The 25,109-nt window shown below is 40.5% G+C and overlaps 1 protein-coding gene across 1 annotated transcript in view; it reads right to left on the reverse strand.

Moving 5' to 3' along the window:
- The window catches only part of Cd96 (CD96 molecule), an 81,472-nt gene that overhangs the window by 30,704 nt on the left and 25,659 nt on the right, over positions 1–25,109 (reverse strand). Inside the window, 4 exon segments of the mRNA XM_021209890.1 lie at positions 911–1,003; positions 6,556–6,741; positions 8,871–8,961; positions 12,614–12,665. Coding sequence (XP_021065549.1) covers positions 911–1,003; positions 6,556–6,741; positions 8,871–8,961; positions 12,614–12,665 — 422 coding nt within the window.

Here is a 25,109-nt window from a genome sequence, read left to right on the forward strand (position 1 = left end):
GGTAGCTATAAAAAGAAGGAGGAGGTTGAGGACGGGGAGGAAGGATAGGAGGAGCAGGGAAGGAACAGCATTTGAAAGACTAAGAACAAGAAAAAGTCTGCTGAGTGTGAAACTTCTGATGGGTGAGGCGTTTCTCACCTGCCACCTGCTTCTCACTTTCTGCAAGGCAGCTGTATGTGACAGTGACTGTAGGCAAAATGCAAAAATTCTACCAGCTAAAGCCATTGTTCACTCAAGTGGCCTGCTTTTATTTTATTCCATTTCAGCTCTCATTTCCAGACCAAAGTGAGCGTTTTAATTAAATATGAAATGAGAATCATACGTCTGTTCTACACATGCTTTAGTTTTTTTTAATCAGAGAAAGTCACCATGGATATCTGTAAGGTACAACAGACACGGACATGGGGATTACGATTTGTTTGCCTCAATGCCTAACTCTGAGATTACCTGCCATTTATGACTTAACCATAGCAACAATGACCAGCAGCTCCAGCTGTTAACACTGCTGTGAATTGGAAGGCTGAATTCACAGCACTCACTAGCCATCTTGGTGAATTAATTTGAGGTCAGATAAATTTAACATAAAGTGCTCTAACTGTCTTAGGCTCACACTATTCTGACTTGCAACTGTTTTATTTGACTCCCCAGTGAGAATACAGCTGAGGAGGATTGTCAACGTATTAACTATTTAATAATGAATACAGAATTTAAATTCCTCACTGAATATCTCCTGACTTCAATTTTCCCAGTTTCAAGTGTTAACTCTTGAAAACTATAAGGACAGTTATTTTATTTCAAATACTGCAGCAAGGAAGGGCATAAATGATACAAATCTGCTAATTCTAACCACCTGATTAATTAAAGGATTAATAGGTTATGAAAATTAAAGGTAGTCTAAAAACATTCTTACCTGTAGGAGACACTCCATCATCTGGAAAAGGTTGTAGACTCAGGGTAGAACCTGTCACATTGGGAAGATGTTTCGTTGGGGCAGTCACAGAATCTGAAAGTGTAAGGCAGATATTTACAATGGATAAAAATATTGTAAAAAATACTCTGATCTCAACTATTTTAATTTTTTATTATCTAGTAACCAGTATTGAGGACTTGCTATATAGCAGGCAGTGAGATCTACTGGGGAGTGGGAAAGGTATTAAAATGTTATACATTGGTATGTTTTCATGTGTGCATGTAAAATTGAAGCTAAGACATATTGTTTTATTTATATTTTACATTCATTCTATTTCTTTCAACCTCCATTAGTGTGCTTTATAAATACTTCTACTGAAGAAAAATTTTAAAACTCATTTTATTAAATGCATGCATTCATGTTTGTATACCATGTGCACCAGGCAGCCCCCAGAAACCAGATGATGCATTAGATCTCCTGGAACTGGAATTGTAGCAGAGTAAGTGTAGTGTAAGTGGAGATAGCTGTAGTCCACAATGTGAGTGCTGGGAATTAAATCTAGATCCTCTGGAAGAACAGACTATCCCAACCACCGAACCATCTCTCCTGCCCCTGAAGGATTAAAAAAAAAAAAACAAAAAAAACAACAACAACAACAAAAAAAAAACAATTACAAGTATAAAGGGAATTTACTGACTTTAAGAAAATATAGATTAAATGTAGCTGGTTAACTTTTTGATTCTGGATGATTTTCGTGACTTTTCCATACACAATGTTACTGCTTAGGAAAATCATTAGATTAACAAAATGATCGTACTATTCTTGCTCCACATCTAGAATTCTTCAAATGATATCACAGTTTGGTGCCATGTCACACTCCCAGCTTTATGTCTTGTTGTTGATTAGTATGTTTTCATCTTTCATGAACTGCACATTCTATCCAAAGGGCAGATGTTTCAGTTCGAGCACAGTAGACTCATGAAGACTTCTTGGTCACTGTGCTGTTCCCTGACATTTTTCTCATTTCCAATTTTCCTCATATAAACCTGTTTTAAAATTGTGGAACTCTAGGGGACCCTTGTACTATGTTCCTTTCCCTTAATGTTAGTGCTAGCAAGGATCTTGCCACTGTGTTTCATGGGTCATGCCCCTCCTGTAAAACAATGGTTTTGTTCCTCACTGTATTTGCAGATATTGATAAATGGAAATAATGTAGTGTATACAAAAGTAGCAGAAAGAGCAACCTTATGTGTCTATATGATTGCTCTTATATAATAATCATAGTCTTCTAATACAGTAAGCTGAGAAGATGAAGCATGGAGCTACAAGTTATATAAATGCCTATATGGTCTACTCTATGGAAAGCTTTTACAGAGCCCTGTAAGCCAATACACTCAAATTCCACTGGTGCACTATGCCTGTGAATAAAGTATTTTTGGATATAGTCATGTTACTTTGCTTACACACTGTCTATTACAGTCTTTGTGCTGTAGTCCTTAGTTGATAATTATGACAAAGATAATATTATTGATAAAAAGTAAATAACATGCTCTCTCACCCATTACAGATGAAGAGCTAATTCCTAGAAGTAAAGGTATTGATCAGGATCAGGTCCAGATTTCTACAGTGGAAGGCATTCCTATTTCACTGATGGACATCTTTGTTTAGAACATAATTCTTCTTTATATAATACACAAATATCTTTGGAAGCTGAGAGGGTTAGCCTCTTAGTTCATTTTGGAGATTTTTATTACATACTGACTTTTATTGCATACGGAGAAGAGCTCTCTGCCCCACATCTAGATCCCACATTGATTTCAACACGAAATCCAGCTCAGAAAGTGTCTGTCTGGTTTCAAACTGGACTGAAAAGTAGAGACACAGCCTTGGTCAAAACAAAAGTCAGTGCTGTTTAAAAAGACATGGTTCCAGCCTAACAGGGAAAAGTGATTTTCCCAGTGTTCGGGTGTAGAATCTGCAGTTGTCTCAGGCACATCTCCCATCACTGCATGGGCTGCAGTGTTGGTTTTGGTGATAAGCAACTCCACCCTTTCTGAATTCTCTACTGTCTGAAGTCACTCTGCTGAAGGCTTGCGAGCTCTCAGAAACCATTCAGGCACAGCAGCAGCCAGGAGTCTGGCCCACAAGAGGAGCTGAGTCAGTTAGTTTTGAGCTTTTCTGTGATCGAGTATCAGAGTGCCAGACCTTATCTGCTTTACCTAAGAAATGAGCTAAATCCTACGGCATGTTGGATCCTTTCTTCCCAAAGTGTAACCTACAGACAAGGAGGAGAGGTTGCTCGCAAGGTCTTGTTAGTAATGTGGAACTCAGCTCCAGGCTTACTGAATTAGCATCTACATTTTAGCAAGCTTCCTGGGTGATGTGTATGCATATTAAATTCTCAGTTTATGTTTTTAAGAATCCTGGGAGCAGTCACAAATATGAAGCTTGCCTCACTGCAAGAAGTCATGAGGCAAGAAGTATTTGTCTAGAATCTTCCATTTTAAAGCTCAGTGTCCCTCTTCACTCAGCTATAGGGATATCCTTTTGGATTTTGGCTTTCTCCATATCCCAAAATAATACATGATTATGCATAAAGAACACATATAGCACAGGCACACACACACACACACACACACACACACACACACACACACACACTATTCAATTGCCAACCTTCAGGTCTCACACAAATGGCTTGACCTCAACAGTTATAACTGGTATTGAACCCTCATCAACTTTAATGACAGCTAATGATATTTCCAAAACCAAAGAGATTTTATAATCTACTTTTAATTAACAGCAAACAAAATACCCTTCTCCTCTTTCTCAAAGAAGCACACAATCTAGGAATGCTCCAGTAAGGGGACTAGTACCTCTCAGTCTTCAGTATTATGATCTTTGTCCTAGACAAAAGGACAAAACCTCCTAACCAAGGAGAAAACTTCCCCCATTTCCCCACAAAGTTTCTCTTCTTTTCCTGAAAAGTCTCTCAATTTTTCTCTTCTGGTCATGAGAGGGTAGGTTTTCTTCTGTTTTCATTTCAGTATCTTGTCAGCGATAAAAGCTTGTTTTAATGAGAAATGTACCCCAGGGGCTCACATATGTGAATACCTGGTACCCCAATGAAGGATGCTATTAGGCTAAGGTTCTTAGAACTCTTGGAAGGTGGAGCCATCAAAAAGTCCATCACCTCGGCGAGAGGTTGAGGGTTCACCTCATCTCACTAAACTCACTGTGCTTTCCGCTTTTCATGTCCCTCCCATTCCCTCTGCTTGCTGTGTGTAGCCTTGGTGTGACCAGTCAGCTCCCCATTCCTGCCAGCATGCCATGCCTTGCCCACCACTGATGGTCTCTGCCCATCTAAAACTCAAAACCCAAACTCTTCCTTTCCTAAGATGCTTTTGCTCGTGGCGTTTTATCATAGTAACGACAAAGGAACTGATGTACTCAGCCAAGCAGTAATTTATGTGCATCAGGGGATGTACTCCAGAGTTCAGAAAGCATCCGCTAGGACTACCCCAGATAGAATGTGTGCCAGCAGTGCTTAAGAACCTGGAACACATAATGAAACGTGATTCAAGAATGCCTTTGCCGTCCGGAGCCCATGGGATTATAAAAGGAGCTATAGTTTTGGCAAACTCCAGGATATATTGTCTATGCTATCTCACTTTAAAGGCTAAAGGTTCATGTGGTGATTAAAATTTACCTCTTGGCTCTGAGTCTCACCTTCTACAAGAAGAAGGGCTTCCGTGAAAAATATGAACTATTGAGTTTAAGGTATGAAAATCAGTATTCCATTTTACCTTAAAAGTTTTCATGATTTTTTAATATTGAAACAAAGCATGGGTTTAATATCAGAAGACATTGGTTTGTGTTGGGGGGGCACATGGGAATAGTATTCTGTTTAGGAACTGAAGGTTTTAGAGTCTTTTAGGTCATGGCTTCAGATTCTGCCAAAGCTCTTGGCAAATCTCTATGTGACATGGTAAACTTCATATTGTTCCAAGCCCTCCTTATGTGTTGTCTTCTAGGAAAGAGCTGTGATAATTCTTTAGAGAGCTAGGTAAAGGCAAGTAAGGTTGTTTTCATATAAACCCATCATAATTTCTGAAGGAGTGCCTCAGAATTCCTAGTGATTTTTTTTTTCATGTTTAAATATATACACACAGCTAGAGTCACAGGGGATCCTGGCTTTGACTCAGCATAGAATGGAGCCTGCTTGTGAGTAGTGGGAAAGGATTTGTGTCAAGATGTGTAGTCCTTCATTCTAAAGATCCAGTAGCCAACTATTGTATCTATAAGGACTCTGTCAGGGCACTATGCGAACTGTCCTGTATAAAAGATTTCCTGTATAAATGAGTATGGTTTTATGAGTATGTTATAGACAACATTTATGAAGATAGGATAACAGTTAAAGAGTTTAATACAGTTAAACAGTTAAAGAGGTAATAACTACAGAGCTATAATATTGATTTACAAATCCGTTTGGTTTTGTCCAAGTACTCCTAAATATGCACATTTGATGGCCAGCATTAAAGGCATTCTGAAATAGGCAGAGCTGTTGTCACAGCATTTGCTGAGACATTTGTCATATTTTATATAATAAAATCTCAAGTATTTTATGTGACTCAGGGTAGTAAATCTTCTGGTTATTCAAATTTTGTAATAAATGGAGTGGCTGAATATATCAATTTTTCTAGTCATAAAAGTCTCCATGTAGATAGATATTGTGGTTCAAACCAAGTTAATAAGTTCTCACGGCATGCAAGCATTTCCCATATCTAAACAGTGAAATTATGCATGCTGTGATTATTTAAATATTTCCATTGTTTACATACACTTTTTATTTATTTATTTGTTTATTGAGTGTTTGTTTGTTTATGTGTGTGTGCCTGAGTGCATATGCCATAGCACACACATGAGGATCAGAAGACCAAGTTCCAAAGTCTGTTCTCTTCTTCTACCAGGTGGGCGTGGTCTACCAGGTGGGTGTGGGTGGGTGTGGTCTACCAGGTGGGTGTGGTCTGAGGATGGTATTCAGTGGTCAGTCTTGACAGCAAGTGCCTTTACTCCCTGAGTGATTGACCAGTCCTAAATATTTTTATGACTTGGGAATTTTAAGATAGCTTAAATTTCAATTAATCACATGTGTTATTATTAATCTTCATTGGGTGATAAATGAACCGGAATGCTTGTTGATGAAACGATATGATTAGGCTGGTTGTGGCACGTCATGGCTCTCATTCTAACACTGGGAAGGCAGAAGCAAGCAGATTGACAGGAATTAGAGACCAGCTTATGCTAGATACTGAGTTCCAGGCTAGTGTAGGCAACAAACTGAAAAGCCTGTCTGAAAAAAAAAAAAGAAAAGAAAAATAAATTATGATAATAATAAAAAAATCACTGTTAGGAATTGTACAGAAAAAGGGATCATCTGGTTCTTATCTGAAGAAATTATTTTTAGATTCTACATATGAATTGTTTAGTAATTTGAAATGTAGTAATTTGGGGTTATATGGAGAGCTTTCTGGTATTGTACTAGTGTAGAAACACAAAAATTCTATCCTTTCCAAATTAGTCGTGTTTTGACTTGGTGGCTTTCTTGGCTAACCCTTATTGACTTTATTCAACAGGTAACTCACCGAAGGAAAACGTGATGGGTTGTGATGAAGTATTCCACATTTCATTTCTGGGGCCTGGAGACAGAGCCATACACCAAGCTGTCAGGTTGTTTGATTGGGATGGTCTGCTGTGCATCCTTGTTAAAACTGACTTCAGTTCCCGAAATCCGCTACTGTGATGCTTCTCTTCATTTGTAATGTATATTCCTGAAAAAGACAAAGAAACGTGATTAGTCACTGACATTTTCTGCATCAGCCAGACAATGATGCCAAGACACTGAAAAATAAAATTAGCTTTTACTTTGTTTTAGGATGAGGACCTCCCTTTGTTGCCCACACTGGCCTTTAACTCATGGCTTAAGACATCCTGCCCACCCCATCCTAGTAGAAAGCCCACAGACTTACACTGCAACACACAACTAATTTAGAGTAAAGGAGACTCTCAAACAGTTAGCTTTTAGCTTCTGAGAAGCAAGACCCACTTCCAACAAAGCTGGAATTAACCCGAGCCAATTGTTCCAGCTCATAGGTGGCACTGATCCATAATCAGGCTGTAATTCACATTGATTCGTAATCAGGCTGCAATATACATTCATTATATGCTTTTCTTATGACTATGGATCCAAGGGCTTGGGGAAAAATTATTCCAACTCATTAGTGTCATTTAGTAATGATGAGATTGGTGATTTGTACTTGAATTGGTTTGAACTCTTGGAGGGCGCTTTTGTAGATTCTGGTCATATAGTAAGAATATACCAAATATATATCAATACAATGTAAAAGCTCACATCCTTTTATGAGCTTCCCACTTTCATGCTGGTCTGTGTATATTGGCTTCCTAATTTGAGAAAGCATGTGTGGGTATGGTCCGTGTGGAGGGGATGCAGAGTAGGTTGTGTGGGTTGGCTTTCCTCCTCACCCAAATGTAATGGATGGTGTATTCTAACTCTGGTACCATATCATACTCTTTTCCTGAAATAAGCTGTATATTGATAAACATTTTCAGTTTTGGTCCCATGAGCCTTCTTTAAGTATCTTATAACAATAATGGTTAGGATAACTTCCAAATAGCATGCATTGTAGCAATAAATTACTATAAAAATTATCTGTCCCCACAGGACAGATCATTCTGAACTCTCACAGAATCTTTACAGTAAAGCAGTAAAGCTCCTTGGTTTTTTTCCTTTTTTTTTTTTTTTTTTTTTTTTTTTTGAGACTGGGTCTGGTGTTTCTGTGCCTGGCCTCAAACTCATTAGGTAGTTTAGCATGACTTTGAGCTCTCAATTCCCCCTTCCCCTACCTCCCAAATGCTAGGATTTTAGACCTATGCCAAGATGTCTGGCTCATGTGGAAGGCTTTTGCTGCTAATTTTGAAGTAACTATTTGGAAAACTATTAGCTAAATGTAGTTGTATGCTGGTGGAATTCTGTTCACATCATCTGGCCTCTTATTGGAGAAAGTAATAGGCATATCCTCTCTGGGTGCTTTATTTATACAGTGTTTACTTAACAGGAAAACACACTTACCATGATCTTTAACACGTAATTTCAGGGGTGTGTTGTATTATCATTGGAGGAAACTGCTTTTAGAGTTAACTCTTTAACCAGGAAGTAATTTATCAAGGGGATCAATAAAATCATCCAGCAGCAGAAGCTGTTAATTTTAGAAATTAAAAAAAGAATAATTGAGCAAGAGCTTTGTGACTCAATTGTTGTTCATTGTGTTGAAAGAATGAGTCAGCGGAAGGCCTGTTGTCCAGGCACTGATGCCTGATATTATGCTGCCATGGTTCGCACCTATGAGAAATACTATGTGAAACTGTCTCCGGGACACAATCCTTTCCAGTAAACTCTCCTTTATATCCATCCCTACTGCCACACCCTTTGGTGCTACCCCAGATATTTGCAAGAAACTGGAAATTATTATCACTTGATTGCAGTGGTGCCAAGAAAATTGAAGATGATGCATTAAAACAATAAAGAAACATCAGAGTGAATAGAGATGCTGTAAAGGCAGAGATATTGTTATTAAGTGTACATTTATTTGAATGGTTCTGTCCTCATGCAGGATATTTGCTTTCACTGACACAAAATAAATAGAGTGTGTGATGTCTGAGGAAATCAACTTTTATTCTGAAACACCTCTTTTATTCTGAAACTGTTGCCTTCCACCCCCTTGGAGGAACAAGATGCTGTATCAGAAAGTGACGCCTAGTAGGTAAGATGATGTTTTTTCTTGGAACAACAATTATTTTCAAATGCCAAGATCAGCCTGAGCACTGAGGTTTTCTCACCCTTAGTAATGCCAAACCCATTCCTGTGGCTTTGTTGCCTTACCTTCTTCGTTGCCTTGAAGAAATCGTCCATCTATTAACCAGGTGATGTTTGCTGTGGGGAACACATTCTTCAGCAGACAGGTAAGTACTCTCTACAATAGACAGAAAAGTGATCATTTGCAAATTCGGAAGAAATTCATGCTCACTATGTCTCCAGTTACATAAGACAAATTAGCTAGAAATGATTTTGTTTACCTTTATCTGAGCACAGGACACACAAGGGCTAGTGCCTTTCCTTAACATTTTTGGTTTTTTTTTTTTTTTTTTTTTTGGCTAGAATCCTAGGTCAATTTAAGAATGTAAGGCTATTCTAATGCTGGATGAGGTTTATGGGTTCTGAAAAATAGAACTGGTACTAAGTTAGTACTAAGGCATAGAATTCCTTCTACAACAGGCACGGAGCAGAGAGGAATGTTGCCAGACTAAGAGTAAAAGGGGATTGAGCCATTATTTTTGTTTCTAAAATAGCATAAAATACCATCTGTAATAATGGTCATGTAAATGAGTTTAAGTAAATATCATGTTGGAGTTTAAGGGTCTTCATAATCCTTTTTGCCTTTGGTTTTGATCTCTAGGGCAGAGCATTCATGCTTCCCATTTATAGGTAACAAAAAGCAAAAATCAAGGTATCATGTGGATAAAGGAATTATAATTAATTAATGGTCTTTCAGCCCAGCATATTTCTTGGTAAAACAATTTGGTTTGAAATAAGCAACACATGAAAAGATGTGTAGCATAGTGGTTTGTCAAAGAATGTCTCCTACAGTCATATTTGAGTGTTTGGTTCCCAGTTGGTGAACTGTTTAAGAAGGATTAGGGGTTTCACGTGGTCTGTGAATTGTATCTTGGGTATTTGTAACGTTTGTGCTTATTAGTGAGTATATACCATGTGTGTTCTTTTGTGATTGGGTTACCTAACTCAGGATGATATTTTCTAGTTCCATCCATTTGCCTAAGAATTTCATTAGTTCATTGTTTTTAATAGCTGAGTACTACTCCATTGTATAAATGTATCACATTTTCTGTATTCATTCCTCTGTTGAAGGACATCTGGATTCTTTTCAGCTTCTGGCTATTATAAATAAGGCTGTTATGAACACAGTGGAACATATGTCCTTATTACATGTTGGAGTATCTTCTGGGTATATGCCCAGGAATGGTATAGCTGGGTCCTCAGGTAGTACTATGTCCAATTTCTGAGGAACCACCAGACTGATTTCCAAAGTGATTATACCAGCATGCAATCCCACCAGCAATGGAGGAGTGTTCCTCTTCCTACACATCCTTTCCAGCGATTGCTATCACCTTTTAGGCCCTACCAGAGCCTTGCAAATACAGAAACATGCTTGCAGCCAACCATTGGACTGAGCGTGGGGTCCACAGTAGAGGAGCTAGAGAAAGGACTGAAGGAGTTGAAGGGGTTTGCAACTCCATAGGAAGAACAACAATATCAACCAACCAGACTCCCCAGAGCTTCCAGGGACTAAGCTATCAACCAAGGAGTACACATGGCTCCAGCTGCATATGTAGCAGAGGCCTTGTCAGACATCAGTTGGAGGAGAGGTCCTTGGTCCCATAAAGGCTTGAAAGATGCCCTAGTGTAGGGGAATAGAGGGTGGGGATGTGGGAGTGGGTGGGTGGGTGGAGGAACACCCTCATAGAAAAAAGCAGGGGGAAGGAGGTAAACCTGAAATGGGGATAACATATGAAATGTAAATAAAGGAAATAAATGTAAATGAAATGTAAATTTAAAAAAGAAAAAAAGAGGATTAGGGAGCAGGGCCTTGTTGGATGAGGTGTGTCACTGGGAGGCGTGCTTTGAGGTTTCAAAAGCCCACACCAGGCTCAGACTTGTTCTCTCTGCTAAAGCCTGGATAAGATGTAACCTCTCAGCTAATGCTACTGTCATGTCTGACTTTCTCTGCTATGCTTCCCACCATGGTGGTCATTTGCTCACTCTCTGAAACTGCAAACACCTCCCCTGCTTTCTTTTATAAGTTTCCTTGGTCATGGTATCTCTTCACAGCAAAAGAAGAGTAATTAAGACAGGTATTATGCTATTAAAGCAGAGAAATATATGTGAGATTAGTTAGGTCTCGTTTTCAACACCTTTCATTCTTTGGAACCTGCAGATTTTACTGCATACACGGTGAACATAACCAATAATGTTTGTTAGTTCTCATGATTTTGTCTTATGCGCTAGAAAATTATAATCCCATTTCTAATTATCTATTTTCTTACTACCAATGTGTGAATTTTGTATATGCCTGGTCCTGTTCTTTGTACCTATATGTTTCCCACAATTGTTGAATCTGATAATAGTTGACTAGTAAAGAACTGAAGTATCTGTAGTACAGGTGTGCCGATTTACAAATTACTCTCAAATAAGTCAAACATTTTAATCTGTGAATCCAAACTCAAGGGTACCTGGAAACGTCTTTCTGGTAGAACTCTTCTCAAATGCAATGTCCTGGCCCTCAGTATATTACAGTTAACTAGGAAGAAAAGACTTCAAAAGGTTAGACTATTTTATCTAGGCTAGTAGGGGGTCAAATACTGTAGCTCTCAGTATTTCTGATTTTTAAAGATAATTGCTTTTAGTTTTCAGACAATGTGGATACGCACATGTGACTGTGTTGCAGAATTGAAGAAATTATGGGCTGGGGACATAGCTCCATGGTAGAGTGCTTACACAGTATGCACAGTACTCTTGGTTTGATCTCCAGCATTTTGTAAATGATACTTTTCTCTCCTTTCTTAAAAAAAAATCAAATTAAAAATCAAAATTAAAACTAGGCTCCCTAGATTATATACTAAATAAGAAAAAAATCAGTTTACTTAATCTAACAAGATATCAAAAATTGATTTTTATGTTCTGTTGGTCCACAATAGAGTGGAGAGATTTAAGAAATGAAATGGTGACAACAAAGTGGTTATACTTTATTTCACATCCAATGCCCCTGACCTTCTCATGACTCATGGTGGCTACCATCAGCCAAACACCCAAGGATGGGGAGTAGGAACACCATCGTTAAGAAACAGTTCTGCTGAGACCGTTGATTTCCTGAAGAAGTTTGTGCCAACTCCCAGAAGTAGTTGAATCTACTGACACTTGAAATGATTCAGATTTTAAATATTTGTTGGGTTTTTCTCCCCTGTGGTAAAACACTGAGCAAAATGTAACTTTGTGAAGGAAGAGGTTTAAATCGTCTTACAGGTTGCAATCCATCATAGAGAACAGTCAGGGCAGGGGCTCAAGGCAGGAACTACCCCCAGACACTGTCTTTCAGTATTTGATTAAAAAATATGGGTCTTACTAAAAAGGCCATAAGAATTCAGTCTTAGGTGAAGTGCTTCAGGGAATATCAAGCACAAATGGTCTTGCTGAGGAAACGGTGTCCTCTTCATGAAAGACCTTGTAAAATAACTGGTTAATGCTTACAAATAAATGAGACTCAGGCTATAGTTTATTTATTTGGCTTTGGAAGTTATTTGGGGGGGTTACCCCAACCTACTTTTGTAATGGCTGTATTTCCCTAGCTGTGAACCCAACATACTGGCTGTTTGAATCTTTCTGGGTTATTTCTCCTTCAATAGTCTGGTGTCCTGGGTGGGGGACATGGGCATGTGTTGCTGGTCCATCATGTCTAACGGACACATCCTGTTCTTCCCATTTTCTCCCACTCTGTGCTACCACCTCTCTCTTCTTTCTTCTTCTCCTTCTTGCAACCTCCTACCTGCAACCTCAAGCCCAATAACTCAAATTCTGCTTTTCTCAATTCTCCCCAATAATTGGCTCTAATCACCATTATTTAAACAATAAATAGTTTGAGATTGGGGAGCAACATTTACATAGTATCACTTGGTGTATGTGAGAATCTGTCCATTGGGGGCAACTATATCTTGGGGGCTAGTAATTAACATTTGAATGCATAGTAACAGACCAACCCCTAGCAAGACCTGGCTTAAATGGGCAAGAAGAGAAGTGCTAATTAAATCAGAGAGAAAAATAGAGTAAGTTTACTATAGCTGAATACCTATAGTAGTGTACATGCACACAAGATTATTTTTGTGGACAGGAAAGGTATGGACCTAGATTGTATGGGTATGTCTGTTAGAAAGTAGCGTGCAATCCAAACCTGGATAGCCAGGCTGCGTTCTTTAGCCAAAAGGAACAAATACACATTGCAAATGTGGTCCTGGAATCTGGGAAATTCTGGTAGATGACTATGCATATGATTGCTCATTTTATAGCTGGGAATACAAGTTCAAAGGAATCTGGCCCCACTTCCTCCATGTTGTATTTAACTGCATCTCTGTGATCTATTACGAGAAAATACCTCTGGGCAGCTCTTATTAATCAAACAAGGAGTGTTTGTCTAAAAGAGCACAAAAGAGCACTGAGCCAAAGTCTCCTCACTTTATCTCCTCACCTTCAAGACTGATGATTGTAAGACTTTTAAGATCTACAAGAACATGATGGCCTCACAACTGTATGCAAAACTCATAGAATGCTAACAACCCCCCCGGGTTTGATAATATCTGCTGGATAGAGGAACTGCTGCAGAGATGCCAGGAAGACATCGGTTATTTCCTAAGCTGCCTCCTTCCTACAGGTGGGGAAAAAAAGCATCAAACACACCATGTTAAGCTGGACTTTCAGTATGCAGACCACCACCATTGTTTTGGTTTTGCTGGTTTACCAAATAAATCTTCTTCCTCGCTCCCTTACTACTGCCTTTTTTGAGACGTGGGTGGACAGGCTAAGTAACCATTCATGCACAGATGAAATACTGAAGTGATGAACATCTTGTTTACCATCTATGAATATATCCCTAATTACTATACCTATATTGTGATGGCAGCTTTACCAGTGGACTCTTTGTTTGTTTGTTTTTTAGAATAATTTTGAAAACATTAAGGTTTTTAATCAAGAAAAAAGGCACTGATCACTGACCCAACTCTATTTTGTCCCTCTGTGCATCTAGTTTTCCCCTTGCGTCACTGTCTCCTACAGTTACCTTGGGTCCCAGGAGATAGAACTATTAATGAACATCTTTTTGACAAGGGACTGAGCATCAGTGAGCCTTGCAGGACAGAGTAGTCCCCAATGGGAATGGCTATCAAGATGGTAGGTGCACCCTGTGAGAAGACTCAGCATCTCACGGGAACCAAATTATTCCTTTCACCTATCAACAGGGACAGGACATTTCCAGATCTCCTTGCAAGACCTGGAGCTGATTACTTATCAGCCATAGCACACTGGCTGCATTATTCATGCCTCACCTTCTGACCCAGTTCTCTCTCTGATGAAACTGAGAGCAGGTGGGGATTGCCCCAGTGTGGCCCTGTTGATCTCACCATCTACCTTTCCCTTATACCCCTCTATTTAACTGATGCATTGGGATAGGTTCTGAGCTTAGTCTGTTGGGATGCTTGGGGTTGGTGCCTGATTGCCCCAAAACTCCAATATCAGAAAGGGATTTTTTTTTTTTGTTTCCCAAATTTTCAAGGTAATTCTTAATGTCATTTGGAATCCTTGTTCTATCCATCACTCTAAGTTGGAAATGTGATTTTCATCCTCTACCTATTTTCACTGCGACATTTCTCTCTTCTCTTTTACACTGTAATCTATCTCCTCCTGTGGAAACTGTCATTAAAAACATCTCCTCTTGATAGTTTTGCTTCCCCAGTTTAAATACAAAGGTGAGTATATATTTTCCATAAGTGGTGATTATCTGAGAATACAAATCATGAGCACTTCAGCTTCACCAACTCTAATTGCAGAACTTAATGAGTGCATTCCGAAATCCATGTCTCAGTATGCCAGCATTCTTTGGATTTTCAGTTTTTCTTTCACTAAATATCCTGCTTTCTACAAGTTTTGTGACTTTTCTGCTGATTGCTTTCATAGCAGCCATATATTTTAGCTAAATATAAAAATGTTATGATCTTAGAATTGGGAAGATACATGAAGTCACAGGGTTCATTGCATTATGGGTAGGTTATATTCCGTTCTCCCCTCTGTCTTACATTGTTCTTGGTTAGAGAGGATCAACAATCCAGAAGACAAATAAGGTGCCTAAAGGCACTCCATCTTCTGCTTTGCTGCATAGCCAGGTCTCAGACATCTTTTTTACTGGTGGTGGGGGAGGTAGACATTAGATTTGTATTTGAGTTTGAGTGTTCCAGAAAAGTACACAAGCAGAGGCACAGTCATTCCACACAGAGCCCTCCTGGAAGTGGAAGGGAACTAAATCCAGAAGAGTCCTCCTCCTGGGATCAGGCCTGAGCCCCTCACTAACCAAGTTGTGCATGAGTGTGCTCACAGAGCACCAGAGAAATTAGAAACAAGTTCAGAGCCTTTCCTGCCCATGAGTGCCTGCTGTGGCTGGGTAGGGGGTGAAGTAGAAACTTAAGGGTTCTATGGGAAGTCAGATATGTTGGATGGTGTTTTGCTGGGGCAAATGTGAGGGAACGCTTTGCTGAAGTGAACACAGTGAAAGCTACGGCAGACATTCGAAGGAACATTTCACTGAAGCAGACAGTGAGGATGTTCTGCTAAACCAAGCATGTGGAAGGAAACGTGATGAAGGATTCTTCACTAATCGATGACATACATGTATTGGTCTGCCTTACATTGCATAATTGAGCTCCATTTGTTGGGGCTTCATAGAGAGCAAATATTTTTGGTCGTGTGCTGCAGCATCTTGCAAGCATCCACAGACTGGGGCTGATTGGCAGAGTGATGTCAGCTGAGACTGTCTCATGTATAGTTTTGCTAAGACTCACATGCTGAGGACACATGATGTTTTGAGGGAGTATAAAAAGGATTCAAAGGAGTGCCAGGACCTCTCTTGGCTTGTCTAAAGAGCTATTTGGGCATTGCTTGTTGGTCTCATGTCTTCACTAATCATGGCTTCGTCGGGAGACCCACAACTGAGAACTGTGCCTGACATTCCTGCTGGTTCCCATCTCCCCTCCCTTGCTATTTCTGCTAAGTAATGCCATCTGCTGCTATTCTGACACTACTGAATTGAACTTCTAATACATCCATGAAGTGTTTGGAAGTGGATCCAGCTGCCGTGGCTGACCAATGAAATGAACTGCTGATTTCCTGACAATGCAGATGGGATTTGCGCCAAAGAACCATTTCTAAACAGGTCCATTTCCCCCTAAATCCTTTCTTTTCCACTACCTCTGGTGGGTTGTGGGCTAGAAGGGAGGTTAAAGCATTTAACAACCATCATTAGAGCTAGTATTTGAAAACATTAAAGTTACAGGAGGGGGCTTGGGGGCAGTCGAGGGCTTCAAGCTGGATGGATATATTTCTCATTCATTTATGAAAAGACCCAATAAGGAGAGAGAAATCAGATGGATTTTTAAGATGCAGGGTAATCTTTTGTTTATTTTTCTGGATTTTGAAATGGGACAAATAAGGAAACCACCTGTTGTAAAGGTGCTTGGTGAAAGTTCCTGTGCCTGCTGGCTTTGCAGACCATTGTGCCTGGAAAGGAGAAGTTATAGCAAGCTGGGGGCAGAAGTTGAACAGGCAAGCCCAGTCTGAGGACTTGCCCAATCCCTTCTCCTCTTAGCCTGCCAGATACTCCTGATAAAGACAGCTAAGTTTGCTGTTGAGATTTATTAGAATCCTCATAAATAATAGAATAATAAACTTAGAATTTATTAGCAGTCCCAGAGAGACTGCTCTAGGGTCAAACTTACGCTGAGAACTCTCTCACTTATATCTCAAGGCCTTTGGCTTCTAGACTGCACACTGCAGCAACACTTAAAAAGCAGGAGTCTCCTCCCATCAGCATGTCTATGTGCCTCCCACCGGTGAGGCCCTACGTCTGAGTACCCTGGACACTGTCAGCATGGAGCCTGTTCCTCCTGCCTCTAAAATACAACCAGCTGTCAAGTGGCACAGGAAGAGGAGGCAGCTGAGAGGGGATATCAAGGGAAAACCTAAACCTAATGTTTGAATATTTAAAAGTGCTTGCAATGGGTGTCTAAGAACACTGGGTTCAGTAAAGAAAGTTGTATTTATTGGGCAGGGAACAGGAACATCTTTGTTACTGGAAATCTGTTTGTTGAGGGGGAAACCAGCTTGTATTTGGGGAAAAGAAATTGTGATTAAATTGGCTATTTTGCTAGGACCTGACTCACTCCAGTATTCCAGTATTCCAGTAAAGCAGAAAATTGAAAACTTTACATAAACAGGTGTAGGTGGCTTTAGACCATTATTATGAATTCCCAGTCCCTTCTCAACCATCCATCAACCTTGTTCAACTAAAACATTTGGTGCAGTCAAACAGCAGCTGTGGAAGGTGAGACACAAGGAGGCCAGGAGAGAATGGAGAAAATGTTAGAACCAGGATTCTGCCAAAAGGAGCTTCAAAGATGAAGGAGGAGGTTAGTAAAGTCCCAGAATTCCAGCTTGGACCCTGCTGTCACTTGGGCCCCATCCCAAACAATATGTCACCTGTCACTTATGTGTCAGGCAAGTGAGTCATGGCCTGAGGGACCACCATGGGCATCACTGCCCTGTCAACACATCTGAAAAAGCACTGGCAGAGAAGAGTTGGATTAAGGTGGCCATACTACCATAGGGCAGCATCATGACCATGTCCCTGGCTCTCTACAAATGTGGAAGGTGATGGGGCAAGCTCCTGGAGCAGCTGGATGCCCTGGCTTTATGGGAACAGGAAGTGCTAAGGATGGAAAGGGCCATAGTCTGGAGGGAGAGGAGTGGGAGAGGAAAGGAACAAGCACCGGAGGAGTGGGGAAGAACAATCCTAGAGATGATGTAGAAGGAGAGAGCTAAGAAGGAGGTATGCCTGCAGCCAGAAAAGGACCTGCCCGCAGTAACACATCCTCTCCATTCTGTCTAAACTCTGCTTATGGACAGGCATTGTGAAAACACTGGATTTCATCGTGTTAGCTCCTGCTTAAATATGAAGCAAAGTCCTCTATGGGGAGCTTCAAGGAAATGAGCAATGACTTGAGTTAGTCTTTGCAGGTATGGGCAGACCAAATGCCTGTCTACAGGCTTCCCAGGGTTTACTGACCCAAGGTTAGAACTTCAAAAGTCACCCATGAGACATACGGTCCTAGTTGTTTCAAGTCAGAATGTACCAGTCAGCAGCCCCTGGTTTCAGTGGAGTGGAAGATTTGATTGGAATGTGCATACTTGAGCTTCTCACCCCCAGAGAAGCGGAATCTCTGCTGCAGGACAGAGGCATTTGCTTCAGTTCAGCCGGTGATTCAAGACAAGATACAGAGGATATTCTGTGTGATCCAATGATGGGAAGACTAAGCCTTCCACCTGAGCTCTCTGGATGTTTGCAATGAATCTCTTCTGGCCTTAAGACTTTGTTTTATTCTCACATTAAAGGTGTTTCAGCTGTACAACTTGTCTGTATCTTGTGAGTTTTTCAACACTCTAACTAAAACTAATTAATGTATAATTAGGACAGAGAAAATAAAAATACTCCTGTGTTGTGATGGCCCTGGTGCTGCCTGTATTTTTATATTAATTCTGCTCTCCCAGGAGCAGCTGTCTGGAATAATGAGTCACTTACTCAGGTGACTTCTTGTGAACTTCCCCAATAAATAAAGGGAACAGACCAATAACTGGGTGAGTATGCGGGAATTCTGGGTTGGACAGAGGAAGAGGGGAAGCAAGAGAGAGTTAGAGGCTTTTTGAACAGGGATAACAAAAGGGCAAGATATAGCTGCTAGTGTTTCCTGGTATCATGGCAAATCCACCAGAGGAATTAGATTTAATATGGTTTACAAGATTAGGATTCTTGTTGCTGCACCCAGTGACTGATTTACCATTTTTCTGAACTAAGCTTGTGTGGTGTTTTCCTTCTCTGGGTTCCAGAGAGAAAGTTACAAGGGCAAAGTCTGTGTTTACCTGATGTGCATCACAAAGGCAGTGTGGGTACTGAAGCATGGGGATGGTGTGGTAGCCACCCACCAGTGGGAACTTAACAAGCTGGGTGGAGAGATTTTGGAGTTCTGAGTCAGAGAATCGGCTGAGATGAAAACAACTGGCTGGTGCCCAGCATAGCACAGGAACTTACCGGCTCTTTTTAAATATTTCCCACAACACTTCTCAGTTCACTAGGCTTAAATGTTAAGAATAAAACATGCACATTGGCAATACGGGTCAGACAGTAAAAGACACCTGCTGGAAAAGCCTGGTGACCTAAGTGCTGTCACTAGAACTCACTGTGGAAGTGGTGATCAGTGCCTGAAAGTTATCCTGTGATCTCCACATGTATACCATGGCACATGTGTGCCTGTACTCACACATGCATAAGCGCACGCACATGTGCACACACTCGTGCACACACAAATAGTAATTGAAATAAAAATTAAAGAATATAAACATTATACTTTGCTCAGAAATATTTAAAACTTTAATCTAATTCCATATTAAGGTATGCCTTAGATAGGGTCTTATTGCTGTAAAGAGACACCGTGACCGAGACTAGTCTTATAAAGGCCAGCATTTAATTGGGGCTGGCTTACGTATTCAGAGGTTAAGTCTAGTATCATCAAGACCAGAAGTATGGCATCATCTAGGCAGGCATGGTGCTGGAGGAGCTGAGAATTCAAAGCCTTGACCCAAAGGCAGACAGAAGAAGACTGGCAAAGCCCACTCCCACAGTGATACACTTCATTCAACAAGGCTACATCTATTCCAACATGTTCACACATGAGTCTGTGGGGGCATACCTATTCAAACCACTACAAGGTGTAAGAGACAAAAAAAATTAGTGAGTGAGAGTTATGTGAAACCCAGAAACATAAAGAAGGGAGGCGGTGTAAGGAGAAGTGAAGGAGAGACAATTATAAAGAAAACATGCTAGAGAGAAGTCTGAAGAGAGGGAAGAGAAGTGGCACTTTAAGGGAACACTCCTCCACTGCTGGTGGGACTGCAAGCTTGTACAACCACTCTGGAAATCAGTCTGGCGGTTCCTCAGAAAACTGGACATATTACTACCAGAAGATCCAGCAATACCTCTTCTAAATATATACCCAGAAGATGTTCCAACTGGTAATAAGGACACATGCTCCACTATGTTCATAGCTGCCCTATTTATAATAGCCAGAAGCTGGAAAGAACCCAGATGTCCCTCAATAGAGGAATGGATACAGAAAATGTGGTCCATTTACACAATGGAGTACTACTCAGCTATTAAAAACAATGAATTCATGAAAATTCTTAGGCAAATGGATGTATCTGGAGGATATCATCCTTAGTGATGTAACCCAATCACAAAAGAACTCACTTGATATGTACTCATTGATAAGTGGATATTAGCCCAGAAACCTAGAATATCCAAGATACAATCTCTAAAACACAAGAAAATCAAGAATAAGGAAAACCAAACACGTGGATACTACATTCCTCCCTAAAATAAGGAATAAAATACCCATGAAAGAAGTGGCAGAGACAAAGTTTGTAGCTAAGACGAAAGGATGGACCATCCAGAGACTGCCCCACCTGGGGGTCCATCCCATAATCAGCCACCAAAGGCAGACACTATTGCATATGCCGGCAAAATCTTGCTGAAAGGACACTGATATAGCTATCTCTGTGAGGCTATGCCAATGCCTGGCAAATATAGAAGTGGATGCCCACAGATATAGGATAGAATACAGAGACCCCAATGGAGGATCTAGAGAAATTACCCAAGGAACTGAAGGGGTCTGCAACCCTATAGGTGAAACAACAACATGAACTAACCAGTACCCCCAGAGCTCGTGTCTCTAGCTGCATATGTAGCAGCAGAAGATGGCCTAGTCAGTCATCGTTGGGAAGAGATGCCCCTTGGTCTTGCAAACTTTATATGCCCCATTCGGGGGAACGCCAGGGCCAAGAAGTGGGAGTGGGTGGGCAAGGGAGCAGGGTTGGGGAAGGGTAGAGGAGACATTCGGGATAGCATTTGAAATGTAAATGAAGAAAATATCTAATAAAATAAGTTAAAAAGAAAGTTTCATAATGAATAAAGAAAGAGACCACGATCACCAGGGTGAACAAAAGAGGACATTTTCGTAGATCCCCAGGCACAATTTTAATGCATTGCCTTTGTTTCATGCCCAGAGACCAGACATTTATTTGAGAAGTACATTTTAGATTTTCCTTGCACCTCAAAAATACTAGTTTCATGGCAAGCCATTGTTCTCTGATATTTTATTAAAAGGCTCATCTTCAAATGTTCAGAGATGCTTTGAAAGAAAAAAAGAAGTGAAAAATACTCTAATAGTCCATTTGGAGTGAAAGTTTCCTGCATTGCTGAGGCTACATCTAAAATATTAACTTAGGGAAAGAATAACATCATCCAGGAAGGGACTGTCACCTCTGTGCTGGGGCTGCCTGCTACAAGATCTTATTGAGCTGACTCCTCAAGTGCCTTTCTGTGTTTTCCTTCCTTTTGATGAGTTGATTAATCCTCATTTTCATCTTGGCAGGATTTAGAATCTCACTGGAAACACACCTAGGCTGTACCTCTAAGGGTGTTTCCAAAAGGGTTTAACTGAAGAGATAAGACCATGTCCTGAGTATGGATGACAACATCTGGACTAAGGTCCACACTGAATAAAAAAAGAAAAGGAGCTGGGCTAACATCTGTAACGCCAGCACTCTGGAGGTAGAAGCAGAAGGATGCGGAGCTTAAGGTCACTCCTGGTGACATAGTGGGTTTGAAGCCAGCTTGTGCTGTTTGAGACACAAGAGAGAGAGAGGGAGAGGGACAAATTGAACGCCCACATTCATCTTTCTCATTTTGGACACAGTGTGGCCAGTGACTTCACATTCCTGCTGCCCCCGTTTTCTGGAAAATGACCGTATCCCCCTGTTAAGTGGCAGCATTTCCTCCTCTCCAGTGCCTCTGCCAGGTATTTCGTTACAGCAATGAGAAGAGTAGCTAATATGGCAGAACAGAGAGCTAAGGATGGACAAGAGGAGGGTAAGACAGTGTCCCCTAATCACACTGATAATAGACGCTCTAACACCAGCCTTCCTGAAAATGATGGAGGTATTGCTTTTAAAACTGTTGTCCTCAACCTGTAAGTCATGACTCCTTTGTTGCAGTGGGGTGGGAAAGGATGGGGTATCAAATGATTCTCTCACAGGGGTCACAGAAAACCATTGGAAAACACACATTTTTACATTTTGATTCATAACTGTAGCAAAATTACAGTTTTGCCAACTTGCCATGCAGCAGGTGCTTTAGAAGTACAATTACAGTTGAAATAGCAGCAAAAAAATACAGTTGGGGGTCACCACAACATGGGAAACAGTGTTAAAGGGTCCCAGCTTTAGGAAGGTTGAGAACCTGGCTCACTCTTACTGACTTCTCAGGCAGTCATGATAGTGAGATGGCTTTCTTAGTTGCTGTCTGTGGAACAAACACAAGTCCAAACATACCAGGCTTATGGAAGCTCAGGTTACATGGCAGCCTTATAATACAATTTGGTTTTCCCTTGAAGGATTGAAATTTTCCTGCCCATGTGTTTTCCCAAGGTTAAGGCCACTTTCAGGGCTGTGTCTATCTGCCTGGGCTGAAGCCTAAGGTATTCGGCAGATTGATGTCAGTGGTTATCGGAAGTCATGTGCCCAGACACTTGGAGCCAGAGCCACTTTCTGTCACAAGAAGAGGTTGTCACACCCAATCTATTAAAAACCAATAAATGAATAAACCACATGCATGGGACTTAAGGACATTGAGGAAGGCATAAGGGTTCAAGCTTTACAAGAGTTAAACTAAATAAATACAAGTAATTAAATTCTGCCGAAAGCCACCCCAGTTCCTCCAATGTCAGACCCTAACTGCCATATTCATTTTATTTTCTGATTATGGACTGATTTCCATGGCTCTCATTAATGTTGATTCTCTTCCACTCTGGATAAAATAACCTTAACAACTGTGTTTGTTTCCTCTGCTTTGTGTTTGATCATTTGCTTTACACATAATCTTTCTAGAATTTTTTATTAAAATAATAAAAGAATGTAATGATAAGGACAGGATACATGGAGGTCACCAGTTTAAAGCAAAAAGCACAAGTTTAAAGGAGTCACTGTGGTTTTTGAAAGTTCAAATTCAGGGGATTCCATACATGTCTCTTGCCTTGCTACATTAGCAGGTGTAAACTGTGGGGACTGTTTGACCTGGCATCTTTTAGTTTAATGAAAAAAAATATGCTACATGAAGCGACCCTAAAGTTTAGGGTAAATCTACCTCTTTCAGCTGCAGGAGCGAATCTGGATGCTGTGTGGTAACCCGATGAAGTCATGTCCTCAGGAACACACATCATCATCACATGCTGAGGTAGACTATTCTCTATGGACATCACTAGTCTGGAAGGCATCCTAATGATCTTATCAAATATTTACTATCCCAAATTTCGGAGGCTCACAGTGGTTAACTATCTGCTGTGGATATATAGACAGCAACAGTTGGATTGTACTTCAATATACATTTTATCAGGTCAAGGCACCACTTCTCATTGTCCCATCCTCCCTGGATGTATACTTAAATGCATTCCAGCTTGGCCTCTTGTTAGTGACTCAGCCAAACATTCTGGGCTTCAGGCTTTAATTTCCCATCTATAAAATGCTCTATTTTGGAGCCTGGCTGAAAGCAAAAAAAGAGCATATTAAAATGCTTGGAATAGTTAGTGAGTTAGTAAAGATATAGCACCAAAACTTTACTAGAGAAAAGGTTTAGTAATGTTTGGCAAGATTTACAAGCATCTCCAGACCTGCCATGGTTGCATGAAGTTGGAGAGAGATGAATATTCACTGACTTCTCAGGGAATAACGCCTACCCCCCCCTTTTCTTCCCCAGCCAGCTTGCATGGGTACTGAAGGGGAAATTTTACGACTTGTGAAATGCAAGGCAGAGCACTCCTTTTTAAATTTTCAGCTGGGATTCTTGGATCTGATTTTATTGTTTCATATCTGCTCTGATGTCATCTTACTCAGAATCACTGGCTCCAAGAATCTGCAAGAGGTTCTAAGAAGAAGCAAAAACATCTATTGACATCTGTATTGTTGGGTTATTTGTCTTATTTAAGCCACTAAAATGAATGAAGCCCACTGATAAACTTAGAACTTAATTTGAACAGAACTTAAATAAGTAAATACAATTAAAAGACACAGATACTTGGATAATACATGTTTAAAGTCATTCAGATTCACCACACAGAATTTGAGTTATGGTTTATATGCAGCTATGGGATTCCATGACTGATATCCAGGAAGATCAAAAAATCATAATATTTTCAGGGTGAAAAGCAGCTAAAATAAATTTTTTTCATACCACATAACAGAAAATACATGAGAATATTTATTTTACTTTGGGTTTTGGAAAGCTTAGGTGAAGTCACAAGACAGCAAATTAAAACTGGTAATAGTGTTGTGGGACATGGAGGTACAGGCCTTTAATCCCAGCACTTGGGAGTCAGAGGCAGTTTGAGGTCAGCCTGATTTACAAAACAAGTTCCAGGATAGCACAAGCTACACAAAGAAAATGTGTATTAAAAAACCTAACCAAACCAAAACCAAAACCAAACATCACCATCCCCACCCCCAGGATAACATTGCTAACAGCAGCAGTATTTATGGACCATTTTGCCTCATGCTACACACTCCGTTAAGAATTACTCAGACACTGATTTCATTATTGAAACCACAACAAGCAGGTATTATTATTGGATATGTCATATAAATGGAGAACTGACTACAGAGAAATGAAGTGATGTGTTCAGATGCAGTGACTAGAGGCCGAGAGCTGCTCTGAAGGGGCGAACTCAGAGCATCCTGTTCTGCTTTCCCTTTTCTCCCGCCCTTCCTCTTATTGCCAGGGAAATATGCAGGTTTGGGAGGAGGATGGGAGAGCTCCATTCCTCTTCTCAAGGCCATGGAAGGGAGAACTCAGAACAACAAATTAAATGTCAACTTCCACCAGGACTCACACTGTTTTTTGTCCCACTTTCCCTCAGTTTTTAATCTCAGAGCCGTTTAAACAATTGAACCCCCTCCCTATACACACACACACACACACACACACACACACACACACACACACACACCATGAAAGTAAGGCCTAAGGTCTCAACTCACTCCTTCTGAGAGCAGTAAGTCAAAGCCAGGATTTCCCTGCAGTTTCCAATCACCTCAGCTGGCCTTCACAGCAGCAGTTGCCTGGCTAAGGGCCAA

Source organism: Mus pahari, chromosome 12, assembly GCF_900095145.1.
Source record: "Mus pahari chromosome 12, PAHARI_EIJ_v1.1, whole genome shotgun sequence".
In the NCBI taxonomy this organism is placed as follows: Eukaryota; Metazoa; Chordata; class Mammalia; order Rodentia; family Muridae; genus Mus; species Mus pahari.